This window comes from Equus caballus, chromosome 15 (genome assembly GCF_041296265.1).
Source record: "Equus caballus isolate H_3958 breed thoroughbred chromosome 15, TB-T2T, whole genome shotgun sequence".
NCBI classification, from domain to species: domain Eukaryota; kingdom Metazoa; phylum Chordata; class Mammalia; order Perissodactyla; family Equidae; genus Equus; species Equus caballus.
The window spans coordinates 33,848,633-33,869,131 of NC_091698.1; the positions used below are offsets into that span (position 1 = coordinate 33,848,633).

At 43.9% G+C, this 20,499-nt stretch overlaps 2 protein-coding genes across 18 annotated transcripts in view; one reads left to right on the forward strand and one right to left on the reverse strand.

Annotated features, from left to right (window-relative positions):
• REEP1 (receptor accessory protein 1) overlaps positions 1-7,721 on the forward strand; it is a 98,053-nt gene extending 90,332 nt beyond the window's left edge. For 13 of the 17 annotated variants that reach the window (XM_070235190.1, XM_023618775.2, XM_023618773.2 and 10 more), the window contains 2 exons: positions 2,199-2,356; positions 4,623-7,721. In XM_070235190.1, the coding sequence (XP_070091291.1) occupies positions 2,199-2,356; positions 4,623-4,694 (230 nt within the window). In that variant the 3' untranslated portion in view covers positions 4,695-7,721. Of the gene's footprint in view, positions 1-2,179; positions 2,357-4,622 lie in introns of all 17 variants that reach the window. The other 4 variants (XM_070235193.1, XM_070235191.1, XM_070235192.1 and 1 more) reach the window with 2 other exon arrangements.
• Positions 7,722-11,189: 3,468 nt separating this feature from the next.
• MRPL35 (mitochondrial ribosomal protein L35) lies at positions 11,190-20,452 on the reverse strand. Its single transcript, XM_001498189.6, has 4 exons — positions 20,315-20,452; positions 15,866-16,055; positions 15,640-15,784; positions 11,190-11,535 (listed from the first exon to the last, which is right to left on the reverse strand). Exons 1-4 carry the CDS (start codon positions 20,415-20,417, stop codon positions 11,347-11,349), a joined length of 627 nt encoding a protein of 208 aa, XP_001498239.2. The 5' UTR covers positions 20,418-20,452; the 3' UTR covers positions 11,190-11,346.
• Positions 20,453-20,499: the final 47 nt, after the last annotated feature.

Sequence of the window (20,499 nt, forward strand, 5' to 3'; positions counted from 1 at the left end):
GAACACTTGTTTTCCATTCCTGCCTGGATATCTGGGTGCCCCTTGACCCATCACTCCTGGTGGGCCAGAGGGCCATTTCTTTCCTACCCTTTAGGCCCTGCTCAAGCATGCAATGGAGAACAAACTGAAAGCCATTTGGTTTCAGTCCTGAGGTAGTGGTGGTAGTCATTATTATTATTATTCTGGTAATGTGTGAGTTCGTTGCTCGGTCTCAGTGAATCCAGACTGGGTGAGTAGGCTGACTTGTTAGATGCCTGAGGATCTTGTAGTGACACTGGGCTGCCTTCTGAACCCCAGAATGATCAGTACAGGGAAAGCCGTGGACCCAGATTTACAGGAAACTGCTTATACAGAGGCACCGACTCAAACCAGTCCCCAAGCCCGCTCCCAGGATGTGGGGTTTCAGGCTGGGGTGGAGCTGGCCAGGCTGATTCTGCAATTTCTGCCCTGGTCCGAGGGCTTTTGGTCCTGGGCAGGTCTATCTCTTTTTCATCCTATCAGGCAGGAGTTATCTGTGCACAGAAGGAATTTCCTTTTGGATGGGGTTGAGTTCTGATTTGGGGCAAGAGCTGAGCTCTCTGAGATGATGTAAGAATTCCACCTAGATTAGTGGACAAGTGGCCACTGTGTGCTCAGCCCTGCATCAGGTGTTCAGAGGGACTGAGGGAAGACCAGCTGTGCTCCCTTAAGCTTGGGATGCTTTCTCTTGGGCTGAGACAATGAGACTGAGAGGAGAACCAGGGCACACAGCACAAGCTATGTGGTACAGATTCCAAGCGCAGGTGGGGTCACCAAGTGGGGGCCCATCAAGAGCCAGAGTATTCAGGGAGAGCTCCTTGGAGTTGCTGGTCCTCATGTTCAACAGAGGCCTAAGGGTGCAGCTGATTCAGGCAGGGGAAGGGACCGGAGGACAATCTAAACCCGAGTGAACAGGCTGGGGGATGCACACAGCAAAAAGATCAAAGATGATCTCCGACTTGGCCCTTCTGAGCAGGTCACTCCCGGCCTACAATTCAGCTTTGAAATTCTTGGTTAAGACAACTATGCTCTTGTGCTGCCTCCTGCTGGCCGTTGAGGGGCACAGCAGCAATAACTGGGAAAGCTGCTCAAGATCGGGTTCCGTTGTTAGTTTTACTCAACCCGCAGCGGGTGCTGTTATAGTCTAGCGAGTCCCCTTTGATGGCGGGAACTCATTTGATGGCTGAACATGTTTTTAGGCGCAGTAGAAAGATGAAAGAGCTCTGGTTTCTATCTGCAGGCCTCAGGGTGGTTGGACCAGATGGTCTGAGGGCCCTGTAGCTTTGTCTTCTGTGATTCTAGGTGAAAACAACGTATGAAGCATGGAAAGATGTATCTATTGGTGTCAGATAAGCCAGGTACAGGCAGGAAATATTTTATATCTCAACTAAGATAGGACCACCTGGCCGGATGACATGGAATATGCTCAGCATTTGAACACTTAAAAAATACTGTGCATTCAATGACATGAACTGATCCTGGAGCTTTTCCTGGGGATTTAATCAAGGCAGGCTAAAAGAGGAAACTTGCTGTCATTTTTGAGGGGAAGATGACTACTAGATTCTCCTCCCACTAGGTTCCTTTGCTTCTCTGGGACTCCGCCTTTGAAATGAAAAATCTGCATAGCTTTGCTGAAGGTTCTCTCTGAAGGCTTCCTGGCATTTTGCATCCTGGTTCTTAAAGAATGCTTGGAGCTGAATACACAAGTGTAATGCACTGCCAACGGTGCTTGTGTGTATAACAGAAAACTGTGCTGTTCCCTCCCTTGAAATCACTGCCACCGTCCTTTCTAGAGGAGATTGTTTCCCCGAGCATTCTTCTTGTGTGGCGTCACAGGTCTAAGCTGCAGGGTTTGACACATCTCAGTTAAGGCAGCGCCTTTCTTCTCCCAGGGGAACGGTGCCCCATCTCCCTTGGTAGCTTATCAGTAGATTCTGAAGCCTGTTCCTGTGCACAGTGCCTGACCAGTCTCACAGTTGCCCCCTCACAACCCTAGATCCCCCTGCAGTAACCCCAGAGGATGCTGGCTTCAGACACAGGGGCCTCGGCTGTCCTAACAGGCCTGGCTTGTCGTGCTGTGCGCCTAACCGTGCCCTTGCCTGCCTTCCTCGCTCCTTTCTACGCTGATCCCTCCTCGCTGTACTTTGTCTCCTCTGTGTAGATTGTAAATGGACATTAAGTGGTTGAGGGAGATGTGAATGAGGGTGGTGTGAAGGCATGGGAGCCTCACCAGGTCCAAAACCCATTGGCGTTTTCTGACGAGGAGGAGGAGGAGGAGGACCTGCTGGATTTCATGTACAAGTATAAGGCGCCTCGAAAGACGGAGATCCCCCTGGAGGTACACGGTGTCTGGGGCTGTGGGTTGGAGCATGTGTTTGCACAAGGGCTTTGCCCTGGAGATCTGGGGGTCCTGGGACCTGCAGCTCTTGAGGTGCCCAGCATCTCCCGAGTGCCTGGGGTGGGAAGATCTCCCTCCCGCTAGGCACCATCTAGCTATTTGGCAAGGGGCAAAGAAGACCCTACTAATTTTACTTAGAAATAGGTCTCAAAATAAAAGTTAACAACTGCTAACCTGGGATGTGTGAGTGAAAAGCAACCCAAGTGAGTGTTTTTTGGAAGCAAAATTCAGAATCTGTTATTTGACAAGTTTTTGTAAGTAAAGCTTGTTCATTATTGTATCTCCAAGACACAGCATGGTACCTGGTTCAAAGCAGGTATTCAGAAAATGTTCTTAAAGGGGCACAGCCCTTTAAAAGGACCAAAACAATACACTTGGTATATGTACTATTGCCAGTTGTAGATGTGGATGGAGTTTTGGCAGCAGGAGGGCCAAGCCTAGAGCCTTGCGGGCTGTGCTCTGTGACCTGGGTGAGGAGTCACAAGCGTTGGGCTCAGGTGTAGGGCCAGCAGAATTGGAGGCCCCCTCATGTCACCTCTCCTATTCCCCATCTGCTGAATACTTCATCCTGAGAATCCATCTGAAACAAGTTGGGAGTCCCTCTGTCCACAGAGTAGAGACCCCGTGAGACTCAGGTGAGGAAATGCATTGAAAGGTTTCCCTGCTGAAACACAATGGCCTGTGGCCCCAGTCATGCTGGTACTGAAGTTATTACCACTGCAGTATGCGTGAGTTCAGCAGATTCCTCCCCAAGGTGGGACACACGTGGGTTGATTTTGAAGTTCGAGGTTTTGATTCGAGATGTTCCGGGTTTGGACACTGCTCAAGGAGTCCATTATGGCCTGGGCAGCCCTGTGATGGGGAGAGGGGCCCAAAATATCCCAGGGCCTGAAGGTTTGTGCCAAAAGCATCCTAGGGCCTGAGGGTTTGTGCCAGTTTTGTTTTTTTTAAAAGATGCATAACCTGCCTTCCTGTTTACTGTTAAGCAGCCTGAGGCAGTTTACTAAAATATGGGCTTCACCAATTCTTCTTTTACTCTATGTCCAGAGGTGGCTGGTAGACATTGCCTAGTCATAAAGGTGTATCGTGAGGACTCAAGATGTGGAGGCCTGAGCCTTCTGTTCCCTGCTTCGTTCCCTCCCCCTCCCTTCTGTGTGCCTGCTGGGCACTGAGCTACCCTCTGTGAAATGGTGGTGAACAGGGACCTGGCCTCAGGAAGCTCATAGTGTGGTGGGGGAGACAGTGAGTTAGCACACTCTGCTTGGGTACAAAATCTTCTGATATCCTCTCATGTGCAAAACACTATGAAAACAAAGGAGGTGACAATCCTGGTTGTGTGAGGTTGGGCCATGGGGCTGGGGGCCTAGGAGTGACTTTGGAGCTAGGTCCTAAAGAGGACTAGAAATAGCAAGGCAGAGAAGGGAAGAAGGAAAGGCTTCCAGTCAGAAGGAACAGAGGTGTGAAAGGCAGTATAGAAAAAGAAGTTGAGTTCAGAGAGGTAGACAGAGACGGGATGAGGATAGGTTGGACCCAGCTGTGTGAACCCCCTTGACTACTATGCTAGGAGAAAACATTGTCCTTCTTTCATGGTAGTAGTAACTCCTGCTGTGATGTGTGGGTACCATGGAAGGAGGGGTCCCTTGATAGTCATTTGCAGGGGAGATGAGGTGCAACCCTCTATACTTAAGGACAGTGTTTCCCTTTGTTGAGTGGTTTTCCGTGCATTAAAGGGTTTCATATCCAGAAAGAGGACTGGAAATTTGGTGATGGAAATTTTAAGCAGGTGCCAAGAAACATCAGGCCGGTTACCAAAGGAAACAACAAAGACCAGGGGAAGAGATGGGGGACACTTTTCTCTGCTGAGTCACTTGTTAAGATCATTTTGTTCCCAAGGCAGAAAGAAGATGTGTCATCCTTCGGCACAACCATTTGCTTGGGAGATCCAGGGACTTAGGAGAGCATGAAGAAGGGGCAGGCAGTGGCCTTCTCAGTTGGCTCAGCTTCACAGAGATGCTTGGGATGGGACTCTGACTCCTGTTGTGGAAACCCAGAGTGAGCCCCCAGCCCCAGCCAGCTGACTCTCACACACGTGCATTTGGCCAAAGGAGCTGGAGGTTCTCAACACAAACCCATCTAGGTGCTATCCTCAAAAGATTCTATGTTTATGCCAAATTGAGGGATGCCTTTTTCTGTTTTTTTCTACCAGGCACCGCCTAGAATCCTTCGATCTCGCTTCAGGAAGAAAAGTACCTCATCCTTGACCACTGAAACCACGTGAGTGAGATGAGCCAACAGCAACGGATCCACAGAATGTTTCTTCTCTGCCTTAAAGAGCTACGCACTAATAACATAGAAATCCACACGCTGGTGTGCTTTGAGTGTGCAGCCTCACAGACACGGCCTTTTCTCTCTCCCCTCTTCCACTTCTTTTTTTTTCCCTTTTCTTTTCTTTCTTTGGTGGGGAGAGGCTAAAGGGAAAGGTGGTGTGTGTGGGGGGTGATCTTTAAGTCTTCTGAGGTTAGTAATTTTCCCCAGTTGGGTTATAATTAGACAGCAGTGTGTTTCTAGAACTACAAGAAGATCCCCCCAACACTGCTGAGATGTACATTTGTAATTTATTTGTTGCATACTTTGTTTTTAGTCCTGTAAATGCAAACAAAGCAATTTTTTAAAACTTTTTTGTTCTTGGTACTAATACTTTGGACTACGATGTACATACTTATGGCTTTTGGCTTAATATAATGGACTCGTAAGGGCTGCCAGAGGTTCTGATTTGTGAGAAAACTGCAAAAACAGAAGTGTAAAAAATTTTTTGACTCTAGAGAATGTCTCAGATTTGCTTGTAGAGATTCCAAATACAACTCCAGTAAAACATCCCTTTTCCTGCAGGACGATGGTCCATGTTCTTGACAGTTGTTTCATCAGTAGACCAGAGAAGTTTAGAATGAAGAGAGACGGGATTGTAGTGACAGATGAGTGTAATGAGGTCTGGGGAACAGCCTAGAATAAGAGAAGAGTCACGGAAAGCTTGTCTCTCCCTTGGACTCAGGATCAGAGCCTCCGAATCCTTTAGGGGGATTTACTATTGCCTAAGGCAGGTGGCTCACCTTTGGGAAAACTTCTTGGGGGATGTGGACTCAGAACTGTTGTGAGGAACCATTTTGAGTGCTGCAGAGTGCTTGATGAATGACTCTTTCTCCTTCAGAGTACCCAGTGCTGTGACTCCTCCACGTAGAGGAGCCTACAACCTGAGCACTTTGTTTTAGAGAACACTAAGCAAAAGCCAACCAGCCAACCACAACAAAATCAAACCTAGGACTGTGCTTTGTCTCAGATACCCTATGAAATACACCTGACACCTGTGTAACAATCAGAATGCTGGGTTCTAGAAAGGCTTCAGAGGTTGAGATCTTTACGGATCCGACTTGCTGCTCAGCAACATGGGCGGCTGTGGCTCACGCCCTCCTGTCCCCTTCTTGGCTTGTGCAGATCATGAACAAGAGAGAAGCCGCAAGCTCATGGGCACTCCATGTCTTAACAGACATTTTATACAAGCCCAGATCGCTTAGTAGGAGAATAAAGCACTATCTGAGGAGACTCCCTGCTTAGACTGAGAATTTTATCTGAAAAGACGAATCTGGTTTAAATAGCATTTGGGTCTGAGGCAGCTGCTCTCCCCTTGGAGAGCTGAGCTTAAATGGAGGACTCGTGTATTTGTGCTTAGAGATGGTGTTTTCTTCAGTGTAATGCATGCAGTGGTCACAACCCAGTTACTTATAATACTTGGACTGTGTTTGTTCATAGATATGCCCTGAAGACTAGAGAGTTAGTGTTATGTACCACGTAGAACTGTCAACCAGCTGTAAACAGGCACAGTTAGACCGTTCCATTACTGAGCTACGCGAACATACACCAGTGGTCTGTGCTGAGACATCAGCTGGATCAGAGCCACTTCAGAAAGGGTTTTTACTTGAAATTGATTCTTACTAGGTATGCATAATTAAATCCCTTCTTCCCACGATTCCTCTGCAGGTGACTTTGTAATTTACAAAAGATTTAGGAAAATACACCTAAAAGCAGATTTGTGGTTCAGAGGGCAAAGAGAGGCTGTCTGTTCATTGTCTGTGCCCCACACCCACTGATACCTACACCCTTTAGGGAAGACAGAAAATCTGTTTGCTTCAAGCTCACTGAATAGTTTCAGAGGAAAAATATACACTTTAAAACATATTTACCTGTTAGTTGGGAGTACCCAGAATTATCAGAAACAAGTGCAGAAAAAGCTTAAGCAGCTTTTTAGCAACTTTTTTTTGCCAAAATAATAAATGCCTTTAGCAGCAGAGATTAAAATCCTATTGTGAACAAGCTATTTTCATCATTTTACAGTGGAAAATCTTAGCAAGTATAGGATATCAAGTTTGCACTCAACTATGCCAAAAACAAGTTTGAAGCACTCTACTCTCAGACATGCTGTATTACTTCTCATTCAAGAGTTAAAATATATAAAGGTATCCAAACTGCTGTCTTAATGTAAATGTAACTATTTTTCCTTCAAGTGTTGACTAGGGAGTTGGTTCCTCTCTTAAAAACACTCACTGTACAACTAGAGCAGCTGTCATATTCCTGGCAAAATGTGTTTACTTATCCAACAAGCTGTATATTTGTGTATGGACTGACATAAAATGTGAATGCCTCAAAGTGTACACATAGTGGTGTGGTGTTCTGTCTAGAGGATATAACTGAATGTTTTTAATTTGCTGATTATAGACACAGGCTGTTTACAAAATGCTAGCTCAAAAGTCTGTGATTTTCATGTAATAACTTTGAGTTATCTGCCATTGAGCACCCGTCTGTCTCTGAGGTGAGATGTCATGTTGTACTTACAAACTGGAGAGTTTGTCCCTCCTGGCTTTGTGTGAATAGCCTGCTCACTTCGCTGGCCTTTGAAATGTGTGTTTTCCATAGTAAACTGTTCGTATGTTTGTGATAATTGTGCTTGTCAACCATACCCACCATTGAGCACCTTCCTAGTTCTTCACCTTGCACAGTATTTGAAATGGTAAAGGATGTGCTTCATTCTCAAACAGCACACACAGAACAGCTGACATCCTAGATTGTGACTGTGTGTACTTCCCTAGTTTATTTCTGTAGTCCCTATAGAACGATCTGTAATAAAATAGTATACTGGACTGTGCATCAAAGGGATGTAAAATTACAGTATTCCAAAGGTTGAAGTTCTGCTGTTTTGTTACAATGCCTGATATATATATCTTGAATAAAGTCTTAACATTTTTCTTTTAAAAAATATCTTTGTAATGTTGGGCTTATGAGGAAAAAGAAAATACTTTTAAAAAATGTGGAAGGTAGCAAGGACTTGAAGCTGAATGCTCATCCACTAACTGGCTTGGTACCTGATGACTTGGCCCCGTGCCTACTGCATAGAAATGTTACAAGGAAAAAAAATTAAATATCAGTGTTTTGAAAACTAGTAGATTACATAAATAAAGACTTGGTAGTATGTTTGTTTTACAAAGGTCACCAGTGGAAACTGGGCAGTTGTGAAAATAGAGTAGTTCATCTGTTAGGCAGTTTAATTCTGCAAACAGATCTTTGGTGCATTGTTTTCCTTCCCGGAACCTGTTTCCTCATCTGCAAATGGGAAGGTATGTGTGCAGGTCCAAAGAGGGTAGTGCACCTGGAGGTGCACTGGGTGGTACGGACACCCTTCACCCCACTGCAGCCCTTGCCTTAAAAATAGGAACAGGCGCACGTAAGCTTCACTGGGTGGTCACAAAGACTTGGAAACTCAAAATTTGAAACATCCAAATGAAACGCTCATTTTCTTTGCCTTTATAGTTCTGCATGTTTGACATGAGGAATGTAAAATAAAGCAGCAGCAGACAGAGCAGCAGATTCAGAGGACGGAAAAGGAGGAGATGGAAAGAAAGGCTGAACAGCCACTCATTCATTCATTTACTGAGCCAAGGCTAACGTCAACAGCACTGAGAGTAACCAGGTTTAAGAGCTGACAAGTAACAGAACAGCAAAGTTCTAAAACTTAAAAGCAGACTTGGTGTGGTGTCCAGAAGTATTTAGCATTTAGAGTGCTCACTTACAGTCACTTGTTGATTTAGATATGAATTTTCATATGCTCTTAGAAGACTCAGAGGAATACACAGGTTTCCAAGGAGCCAGACCTGGGTTCTGTGACTTATTAGCTATATGTTTGTTTAACCTTCTATAAGCCTTCGTTTCCTCAAATCTAAACTAGGGATAAATAATCTCTCCTTTGCAAGGTTGGCATGAGGATTAGCAGTTTTATAGAGACATGCCCATCCCTGTGCTGGACATAGTAGGTGTTCAATAAACTATACTTTTACAGATACTTCAATGTCATTTGGGTAGACCCTTTAATTTAATGAAAGATGTTTTGTTGTCAAGCTATAAAATCAGTGTTGATGATAAGCCCTGCTACCCACAAAACAAAAATCATATAAATGAAAAGTCCCTTCCCCTAACTCGTGTACCCGTCAGCCTGTCTTCCACAGTTCAGCTCTGGATGCCGAGGCCCAGCTGCCCGTCCTTGTCTCTACCTCTCTTGTCCCCGGCCTAGAGGAGAAACCAAGGGGCCCTGAGGCCCCTATAACAGAGACCCTTGTTGTCGATATTTGCACTAGAGAAGGCACGGAGGCGGTGGGAAAGTGTCCTCCTCCTCAGCTTCTCCAGGCACCAGTTCCATCTGCTAGCAGGGCTGAGTGGGAGAGGGCAAGAGCCACGCAGGTGGGAAATGATGTGCAAGCCTAGTAAGTGGTTGGCTTCTGCCATCTCAGAAGTATGAGGAAATGAAAACCCATCAAAACAGAATGCCCTTCCATGCTTCGGGCTCTTACATCTCAAATCAAATGTCTGTGCTTTATTAATTGCTCCCATAAATAGACACACACTTGACCTAGTTTTAGAACACTCATTGTCACCCCTTTTCCTTTTAATGAACACACGCTGGTTTCAAGGAATTCCTCTAACAATCCTAGGCTGACAAACCACAGAATTTCACTTTATCTTGTACCTTATTCTCTTAAGAACAGAGGAACTTCATCTTACCATCAACTATTATATTAAAGGATTTGAAGCAGTACTTGAGGTGTAATTCTATTTAATGATGGTTTTTCAACCAGGCAGAGTGCTCTGCTGTTTGAAAATGCTACCAGAGTCATGTGGGAAGCATTTTCAAACAACAGAGATGACTGGAGGGAGAGCTGAGAACCAGTGCCCTAGACTGTACCCACTCAGCTCCATTTCCCTCAGTGCCTCTTACCTGACCCTCTTCAGGTGAACAGTGCTAAACTAGCATCATTTCTAAAATGATTGAGGTGATTTTCTCCCTTACTTTCTGCAATGTATCTTTGGAAAATTTTGGAAGAAGTTCATCTTCAAAATTAAAAAATATGAAATCTCAAGAGGATAAACGAACTTTTAAAAAATACAGTTATCTTTCAATTCTTGGGTAAAAAGTGTTATTAGTCTTCATTTATACTGCCTCTTCTGTTTCATGAATGGGCGTACTGAAAGGCTATTTTACTTACTCTTCTCTTCATAAAAAATCCTGTTCCAATAAACTAAGTGAGAACTGTTATGAACACAGGAACCTAGTGGAACTAGATGTGTCGCCAGCCCATGCTCGCCCCTAAATGAAACTGCTCACATAACTATGTGTCGTTCTACACAAACCTGCTAACACAACCAAGTGGGCCGGGTGGGCTCCTGACCTAAGAACAGCAATCTCTGTACACTGGTCAGCGACCCCTAATGAGACTTGGTATAAAGAGATAAGCTGGCCCAGTTAGAGGCTCTTGGCAATTAGAGACTGGAGATGGGAGCTGAGGGTCATGATGTAGAAAAGAACCTCAAAGGTGCAAGCTAGAGTTACTAGGAGGCAGCGGAAATCAAGAGTGAGAAAAAGCTGTGAATTAGAGAAGTTGGTGAGGAGAGAGAGAATGGAGCCAGCACTGTAAAAAGAACTGAGTCACATGCACAGCAGACCTAAAGCCTAAAGCCCCAGCATTTCCTGCTGCGGAGGCCCCTGGGGGTGACTTGGATCTAGGATCACCCACAACTTCCGCTCTTCCTGAGGGCTGGGGGTAGTTCTGGGTGGGAGATGGGGGTGGTGAGGTAGTTCCCGAGTCCCCAAGTACGTAACCTTAAAATAATGTCGTACTGCTTGAGTTAACTTGTTAGCAATACAGTCTTTTTATGTCTGTCCTAACTTGAGATTCCTTGCAACTAAATAAGCCTAATTGGAACAACTAGTTAAGCCATTACCATCTGTTAAAAATAATCAGAGGCTGGCCTGCTGGCGTAGTGGTTAAGTTCACATGCTCTGCTTCGCCAGCCTGGGGTTCGTGGGTTTGGATGCTGGGTGCGGACCTACACGCTGCTTATCAAGCCACACTGTGGCAGCATCCCACATACAGAGGAAGGTTGGCACAGATGTTAGCTCAGGACCAGTCTTCCTCACCAAAAAAAGAGGGGGGCTGGCCCCACAGCTAAGTGGTCAAGGCCATGCATTCCGCTTCGGCAGCCCAGGGTTCACCAGTTCAAATCCTGGGCACAGACCTACGCACCGCTCATCAAGCCATGCTGTGGTGGCATCCCACATAGAAGAACTAGAATGACCTACAACTAGGATGTACAACTATGTATTGGGGCTTTGGGGAGCAAAAAAAAATTTTTTTAACTTCCATTTCCCTGAACAAATCTGGAAATGTTTAATCCATTAAGTTTTAAAACTTTGGTAAGTTTAATGTTGGTATTATATGTTTCCATATCAGTTGGTACAATTTACGTCAAGTTTTATACTATTTCACTTTTGCAAAGACATCATATACACAAAGATACACATTCAACAACTGGGAAATCATAAAACTTTTGATCTATACTTTCAGGTTTGTCCGATCATGATACTTCTGATAAGGATCATCAGCATACCAGTTTCGCCTCTTCCAGAAGGACGTTGTCATTTTATCTAAGAGCTTACTTTGAGTTTTATTGCAGAACACAAACTCCCTTAAGCGTCTTTTTCTTGCAGTCGTCTTTTTCCATAATTTTTTCTTATAACCAGCCTGTTAGATAATATTAGAAAGACATTTAGAACATTCTATCATATAGGAAACAGATATCGTCATTACTTATGGTTTATAGGTCCAATGGGAACAAAGACCAGACTTTCATGGGAGCTAGTAGGTTTTTCAGAAAGATGTCATTCTCAATGCGGGGTAGATAGAGAAAGATGTGTTGTTTAAAAAAGAAATACTGGGGCTGGCCCAGAGGTGTAGTGGTTAAGTTCGCAGGCTCCACTTTGGCAGCCCAGGATTTGCAGGTTCGGATCCGGGGTGCAGACCTAGCACCCCTTGTCAAACCACACTGTGGCGGCATCCCACATAAAACAGAGGAAAATTGGCACAGAGGTTAGCTCAGCGACAATCTTCCTCAAGCAAAAAGGAAGATTAGCAACAGATGTTAGCTCAGGGCCAATCTTCCTCACGCACACAAAAAGAAATATTAATAATTTCATATTTTGAAAAAAGATTATTTAAATTAAAACCACAGAAAATAAGCTAAATAAATCTTTGTGGCTGGTGAAGTACAGGGTAATGATATATAAGTATAATAGCTAACTTTATATGCATTACTTTATTATCTCTTTGACAACCTTCAACAACAACATATTATTATTCTCATTTTACAGATTAAAGAGAAACAGCCATTGATTAGAGAAGGTAAGTAGCAGAGAACTACTAAGAGAACTAGTAAGAGTTCTTACTAGTCAGAGAACTAGTAAGAGTTCTTAACCACTACACTACTATTTTTCCTAACGTGGAGGAGGATGAAGGGTACACCAGCTAGGTTTGTAACATTTATGTTCATTTAAGGGGTTAAGAGTTACAAGGGCTGAGAAGCACAGTTCTCAAATACATTGCTTCATTTATTCCTTTCACACACTAGGGATCAATTTCTATAGTAAGTAATTTTCTAAGGAATAATGAATACAGTACAATATTATTAGGAGTGGTGAAGGAACGGTTAACCCACATGTCTAACCCAGGACTGCCATATACACCATCCACACATCACTGATTTTGAAGAATTTTTGAAGAAACAGAAAATTAGACTGAATATAGAAACTGTAATCATAGCCTGTTTAAAGTAGAAGAGACCTTAGCTACCACCCAGGTTAATGCCTAGCTAAAACACACAGTATGTTACAGGGGAGGTGAGACTAGAATCCAAGCTATTGAAAGAGCCTTGGGTCCTTTCCAGCCATGGGCTCTTTCGGGCACCACACTAATTGAACAAAACCACAGCTCTCTGCTGAGAAGTGCTTTGGGTTTCTGCCATGCCTTAGTGTCATCACTGTGACCAGCAACTGCTATAGTACAGTGATGCTCAGATATAATGAAAGCTTATCTAAAAGTTCTGGTTTAAAATGCCAGAGACTAGATTTTTACTATTCATTGCTTACAATTTTAATTGAAAGATTCAAACCAAAATCCCCATGTTTGTGTAAAAGCTTTCTAGTTTGCAAGCCAGACTGGGTCCCTGTGGATCTCTGACTTAAGACAGCTAATTTGCTGTCCTAGCCAGCCCTGGTGGTCTAGTGGTTAAGATCCAGTGCTCTCACTATTATAGCCCAGGGTTCATTTCCCAGTCAGGGAACCACACCACCCATCTCTTGGTTGTTGTACTATGGTGGCTGCGTGTTGCCGTGATGCTGAAAGCTACGCCACTAGTATTGCAAATACCAGTGGGGTCACCCTGCTGGACAGGTTCAGCAGAGTTTCCAGACTAGCACAGACTAGTCAGAAGGACCTGGCCACCCACTTCTGAAAAAACCGGCCACAGAAACCCCATAAATAACAGCAGAGCATTGTATGATACAGCGTGGGAAGGTGAGAGGATGGCACTAAAAGACCAAGCAGGTTCCGCTTTGCTCTACACAGGGCTGCTAGGAGTTGGAATCAACTAGATGACACTAACAACAATTTGCTGTCCTGCCTACCATGACCAGTATCCTCTGAAGATTATTCTGTGGAATGTAACCACTGTGAAAATGCTTGAAACTTTTTAGACAATCTCTAGGTTCAGAAATGGCAAGGAAGAAATAAACAATAAAAATTAGGGGGGCCAGCCCCGTGGCCGAGTGGTTAAGTCTGCACGCTCCACTTTGGCGGCCTAGGGTTTCCCCGGTTCGGATCCTGGGCACGGACATGGCACTGCTCATCAGGCCATGCTGAGGCAGCGTCCCACATAGCACAACTAGAAGCACTCACAACTAACATATACAACTATGTACTGGGGGGCTTTAGGGAAAAAAAGAAGATTGAAAAAAAAAGATTGGCAACAGATGTTAGCTCAGGTGCCAAAAGGTAAAAAACAATAAAAATTAGGGATATGTGGATGAAAGTGTGCTGCAGAAAACACTTTCAGTTTTTATACATTAATATAAATTAACCCACCCAGATCTTCTTAAAATTAGGTTTTGATGAAGTAAGCCATTCAGCATACGGAATACGTTTTGGGGCCCTGGATGGGGACTAGGTATTATGACTGAAGAATTTGATCAGGTCCCTTACAATACGAGGATTTCAGGGCCCAATAAAAGGGACGTGGAGGGGCTGGCCGTGGCTTAGTGGTTAAGTTTGGCATGCTCTGCTTTTGCAGCCCGGGTTTGGTTCCCAGATGTGGCCCTACACCATTCATCCATGGCCATCTGTGGCAGTGACCCAAATACAAAATAAAGAAAGACTGGCACAGATGTTGGCTCAGGGCAAATCTTCCTCAGCAAAAAAAAAAAAAAAAAAAAAAAAAAAAATGTGGAAAGGCAGGCAAGGAAAACTACCCATTTCATTTTATCTAGGGCCAGATGAGGACCTGGAAATAATTAGTATGATAACAAAGGGGAGGAAATGTTTCCAATAGTCTAAAATTCACAAAATTCTAAACAAGTTATACTTAGTTCAGCTACTTAGGGATTACAAGAGCTTCTACTGACCAGTGTAGGAAACTAACTATAGTCATGTGTCACTTAATGACAGGGATATACTCTGAGAAATGTGTTGTTAAGTGATCTGGTTGTTATGTGAACATCACAGAGCATACTTACACAAATCTAGATGGTACAGCCTACTACACACGTAGTCCATAGGGTACTGATCTTATGGGACCACTATCGTATATGCAGTTGACCAAAATGTCATTATGTGGTGCATGACTGTACCAATTATTCCAATGAAGAAATGAGCTGAGAGTTCCAATCAACCTATTTATCTACAAATTTAGGATTGTTTATAAGATTGGGGATAATCCTTTCAACCTTTTAAATAGTGAGAAAGTTCTACCAATTATTTATTTTATTTTTACAGACAAATTTTGATCTTTAAAGAATCATTTGTTAACTTCTAAGTAGTAAAAGGGAATTAGGATTTGAATAGTTATCAAAATTCAAAGGTGGTTCTGCAAAACTCTGGTCTTCAGCTGCTTTCTAATTATTAGCTACTCTGTTTCTGTGAGTAAGGATATGAGTGAAAAAGCCCACATTCACACTCACAACACGTGTTATGGGAGAGGACAGAGCAGTAATGTGTCAGAGTCTCCCTTGGAGGCTGTGGTCGTTGGCCAAAGTAGTATTAGAGTTCTGTCTGATATGGTCACCAGGCATACACACCAATGGAGAGAAAAGCTTATAAAGTTAAAAAAAAAAAAGTGTATGTGGGATTAATGTTCTGCCATAAAGATTAAACCACCTGGAGAATCCAATCCAAGGCAAGCTGAAAAGCTCTTCAGTCCCCACATCTGAGCCACACAGCAGCAGGCTGCTCCACTGCTGTAACACTCTAGGCTTAACCAGAGCCCCCTCCCCCCAGGTTATTACACTGCGGGTTTCAAAGGGCTTCAGGTACCCATCAGATAAGCCAGACATGTACAAGACTTCAGATGAGCCTGTCCTACAGTGAAGACCTTTGCCGTTGGAACACTATTTTGTCTTATGAATGCTTAAACGTGTTTTCTTCACATGGATTCGCTTACATGAAGAGATGCCCACCAGCACAGCTCTGTAAAAGTTATCGGTAAAACACGAGGAAGATATGTCAGTGAACAGGCTAATTCTGCCTCACTCTCATCTGCTCACACTCCTTTTTCACTCAAGTAACAGTGTGAAGACTCACCTTCCTCCGTAGCCACAGGCCAGAATGAAGTCGAAGAAACCTATAGATGACAGCTTTCACAGTCTTTCTCTTGCCTTTTCGCGAACTGAAGTAGGTTACAGTTCTGACTGGCAGCTTCAGGATATTTGGAAGCAAGGGGGCCACTCTAAAACATATTTAAAAAATTTAAATTTAGCAATAAATTTCAGAAATGTTGTCCCGTTCTGTTCACTAAAATATACTCTACCTATTGAAGACTGTTGCAGTATGCCCGCATGTCAGGTTTCTGACACATGTGATGAGTCTGGGAGCAGAGGAAACAACCGGTGTCTGAAGAGGACTAAAATGTTGGGTGGACAGTGCAGAACCGAGACAGGCATTCTTGGCACAGTTTCGATAGGCTGAAGACGCCAAAACATTCAGGGGCCGTAAGATTCCTGTTAAGAGAGAGAAGCATACGAGCTCAACATGAAGCTCCCAAATATGCATACGGACATTTAAAATTGAGTAATGTATCAAAGCAACCAAGTGTTTACATAATTAACGTGTCCTGAGCGTGAGACTCACTTGTGGAACTCCTGACCAACTTTACTGAGGTGCAACCTACATACCACAGAATTACCCATTTCTGTACAATTGAATGCTTTTTAGTAAATTTAGACAGATGTGCAACCATCACCACAATCCAGTCTGACGTGTCCTAGTTTTATGCTCAACAGTAGGGAACGAAATAAATGTAACAGTAATTCCCACCTGCCAGATCTTATACCCTGATGAGACAGAACCCTACCACATGCTGCCACGGCAGGGCAGAGACACGAAAGCCTGAAAACTCCATGGAGAGACAACAGAGTGGCAAGAAAAGGATTCATACAGGGGAGAGGAAGATTGGCATAGATGTTAGCTCAGGGCCAGTCTTCCTCAGAAAAAGAGGAGGATTGGCAGCAGTTAGCTCAGGGCTAATCTTCCTCAAAAAAAAAAGAAAGAAAAAGAAAAAGAAAAAGAAAAGGCAAGGAGGCTGAAACAAATTCATGACATTTGGCGTGGCCACTGGACCTGCCAGAGGCTGAGTACCGCCTGCCCGACTGTACTGGAGCTGCCAGGGGAGAAGCAGTGAGAGATAAGGCGGGCAGATCACGGACGGCACAGACGTGTGGACAAAACAGTCGTCTTTATCTGTCCTGGACACTATTGCCAGACTAAGAGGGCAAGGCTGCAAAGCAGACTCACTCAGAGCCGTGACTCCACTCGTAGACTCTGATCGACTCTAGTACGAGACTCGAGAATGTGCCCCTTGGAAAAGCTCCACAGGATGATGGAAATGTCCCAAAACTGCACTGTAGTGATGGTTGCACAACTCACTAAATTTACAAAAAATCATCTAATTGTACACATAAAACAGGTAATTTTGTGGTATATAAATTATACCTCAGTGGTTGGTTAAAAAAAAGAAACTCCAGGGGCCAGCCCGGTGGTGCAGCGGTTAAGTTCGCACATTCCACTTCAGCGGCCTGGGGTTCACCAGTTTGCATCCCGAGTGCGGACATGGCACCACTCATCAAGCCATGCTGTGGTAGGCATCCCACATATAAAGTAGAGGAAGATGGACATGGATGTTAGCTCAGGGCCAGGCTTCCTCAGCAAAAAGAAGAGGATTGGCAGCAGATGTTAGCTAATCTTCCTCACAAAAACAGAAAAGAAACTCCAGAGGTGAGTCTGATGCTCAGCCAGGGCTTAGAACCACTGCTTTACTGTCCACTGCCTGATTTCACATAACAAATGAGGGGCAGTGTGGTGCAGAAGAGAAGTGCCAGTGTTTGAGTCAGACTGTTTGGGTTCATATTCTAGCTCTACTACTTACTAGCTGTGTGACCATGGGCAAGTTACTTAACCTTTCTGTGCCCCAGTTTCCTCAAATTTAAATGAGGTTAATCGTAGGGGAGGTAATGAGATAAAACATGTAAGGTGCTAGGAAGAGTGCTTGGCACAGAAAAAACATTTAATGAATGCTAAGAGTACATAATAAAAACATGCTGAGGAATGCTTAGCAAAGATGGTATAATGTTAACAAGTGGCAGAAGGAAGACAATACTTAAAACCTTTATTCTGCTTTTCTGTTTTCCATCAAAGATAATTTTCAAACTGAAAAAGGTCGCATAAACATTAACGAGTTAGCTGAAATTTAAGATTCAAGACACTGGTGAGAGAGCCCTTACACCGGGCCCTTTGCAAGTCAAGTTCTCTACTCAAGGCCAGCATTCGAGTCTCCAGGTATAAATAATTTATACCTGAAAGAATTGAAAATATTTGCAGACATGCTTACAAGCCAGGAGGCAACCTTTGAAAGATTAAGTCAATCGAAGAGGAAGATTATAGACAAGAAAATGTCCTAATTTCCATGGGTCATCAGAGCTTGATATGTCTCAGTTAAGAAATAAAAACCAAAAACTTTCAGAAATTCTTGAAAACCAGCCCTGAAGGAAGTGAGCAGATAGAGTCTAGAACATATAAATGGGTAAACTACCGGCTCATCTGTAGGAGAAAATGTTAGAATGGATAAATAAATAGGAAGTGCACAGGAAAAAAAACATATTGTCAACTGACAGTGAAATGTTCCTTAAAAACAACTCCATTTTGGGGTCAGCCCGGTGGCGCAGCGGTTAAGTGTGCACATTCTGCTTCTGTCAGCCCAGGGTTCGCCGGTTTGGATCCCGGGTGCGGACATGGCACCCCTTGGCACGCCATGCTGTGGTAGGCGTCCCACATATAAAGTAGAGGAAGATGGGCATGGATGTTAGCTCAGGGCCAGTCTTCCTCAGCAGAAAGAGGAGGATTGGCAGCAGATGTTAGCTCAGGGCTGATCTTCCTCAAAAGGGAAAAAAAAAGACAAGGACAATAAATTCAAGTTGAGGAAAATAAGAACTTCTTTTCATCAAAAGATACTTTAAATAAACTAAAAAGGCAAGCCAGAGTGGGATATTAGAAGCACACTTAAATGAGAAAGGACACATATAAAGAACTGCTATAAATCAATAAGACAAACAACTTAATAGAAAAATGGGGAAAATATTTAAGTGGATATTTCATAAAAGAAATTCAAATGGCCAATACACATGTGTAAAGATATTCTGGCTCAGGGATATGCTATTTAAACCACACTGAGACACCACTAAATACCCACTGGTTTGACAAAAATGTGTAGGTCTAACAATACCAACTGTTGGTGAGGGTGTGGAGCATACAGCGCCGGGGCGACTTTAAATAAGCACATCACTTTGGCAGTATCAGGTAATGCTGAACATATACATACTCTCTGAGCACTTCCACAGCTAGTTTTCTATGCACACACACACAGCTTAGAGAAATTCTTGCACTCATGTACCAGGACACAAGGTCAATCAGCTTTGTATCTAATTGCCCCAAAATGGAAACACCCAAATGCCCATCAATAGCAAACTGGAGAACTGTGGGGTGTTCACACAGAGACTATTAAACAGCAATGAGAAAGCACTACAGCTACATTAAAAAAAAAAAAATGAATGAATTTCACGAAGTAAAAGAAGACACAAGAGTACAAACTGTGTGATTCCATTCATGTATAGTACATAATAGGTGGAACTAAACAATGTTACATAGAGATGCTCACGTAGATGTTAAAACTGTTACAGGAAAAAAAACAAGCTAAGAATAAAATGAAGATAGTGTTTATATTTGGCGGAAATGGGGAATTTTGATTGGGGAGGCACACAGGGGTGGAGAAGAGGCTCCTGGTAGTGTTCCATGTCCTGATCTGGGTGTTAGTTATACGGATGTTTGCTTCAGAGTTCTTTGTGAAGCCACTCATGTATGTTACATAAATTTCTCTTTATGTTATATTTCACAATTTAAAAATAGCCCACATAAACAAGCTATTCTGAAACAGTTGGAAAATTTACATCGCAGGTTTTTTCTTATTTCCACTCTTCTTCCACAGAATTTTATCCTATTTTGTATGAAAGTAATTTACTGATAATCTTATCATATTTGAATTGATCTTTAACTGTTTGCAAAAGCCCTTAGAGTGAAGGCAACTTAATTTAGTTACTTCACTCCTGTCACCTCTCTCAGTCAAAAATCCTTATGCCTGCCGGGGGCTGAGCGCACAAGACAGCCACATTCCCTGCGTGTTTTGTGAATCTCTCGCGTACGAGCTTACGACGCATATGCCAGGCGCTACGCAAAGCCCTATATGTGCGCGAGCTCATTTAGTCCTCAGGCAGATGGTATTATCCCCATTTTGGAGTTGTAGAACCTGAAATTCACAGAAATTAAGTACCTTTTCAAGGTCAAAGGTCGTGAGTGGCGGGTCCTTGACTCTAAATCAGAAAGTCAGGTGGGACTTGTCTGTCTCCTCGCCCCCTCCGCCCCAGTTCCTCTGATCTGTTTTATGGGGAAGGCTTCTGGGGAAGGCTAGGAGCCGGTAGAGAAGCAGAAACCGCGGGACGCGCGAGTTCGCGAGGCTCCAAGTCTCGGGGATCTCCGGGGCCGGCGGCCGGATATAGGCCGCCCTGGAGAAATTTTGGAACCCTCTGGCCTCACATAACGACCCTCTCCCCTTTTTTTTCCCCTGTAAACCTCCACGCTAAACGCCCACTGTATCCTGCGCCAGTCCCCCCTTCTGCGAGGGCAAAAATCGAGCGCGTCGCTTTCTACTGACCTGACACAGCTCTCACGGCACCGGCAAAAGCAGGGGCCGCCATCTTGCTACCCCGTCCTACGGCAGCCGCATTGGGTCTAAAAGCTTCAGGGCAAAGGGGCATCAAGGAAAGTAATTCCGGTGGAGTCAGGGAAGGGGAAAAAAAATGAACAAAGGAATGGTTAAGCTAACCTGTATTGAATGTC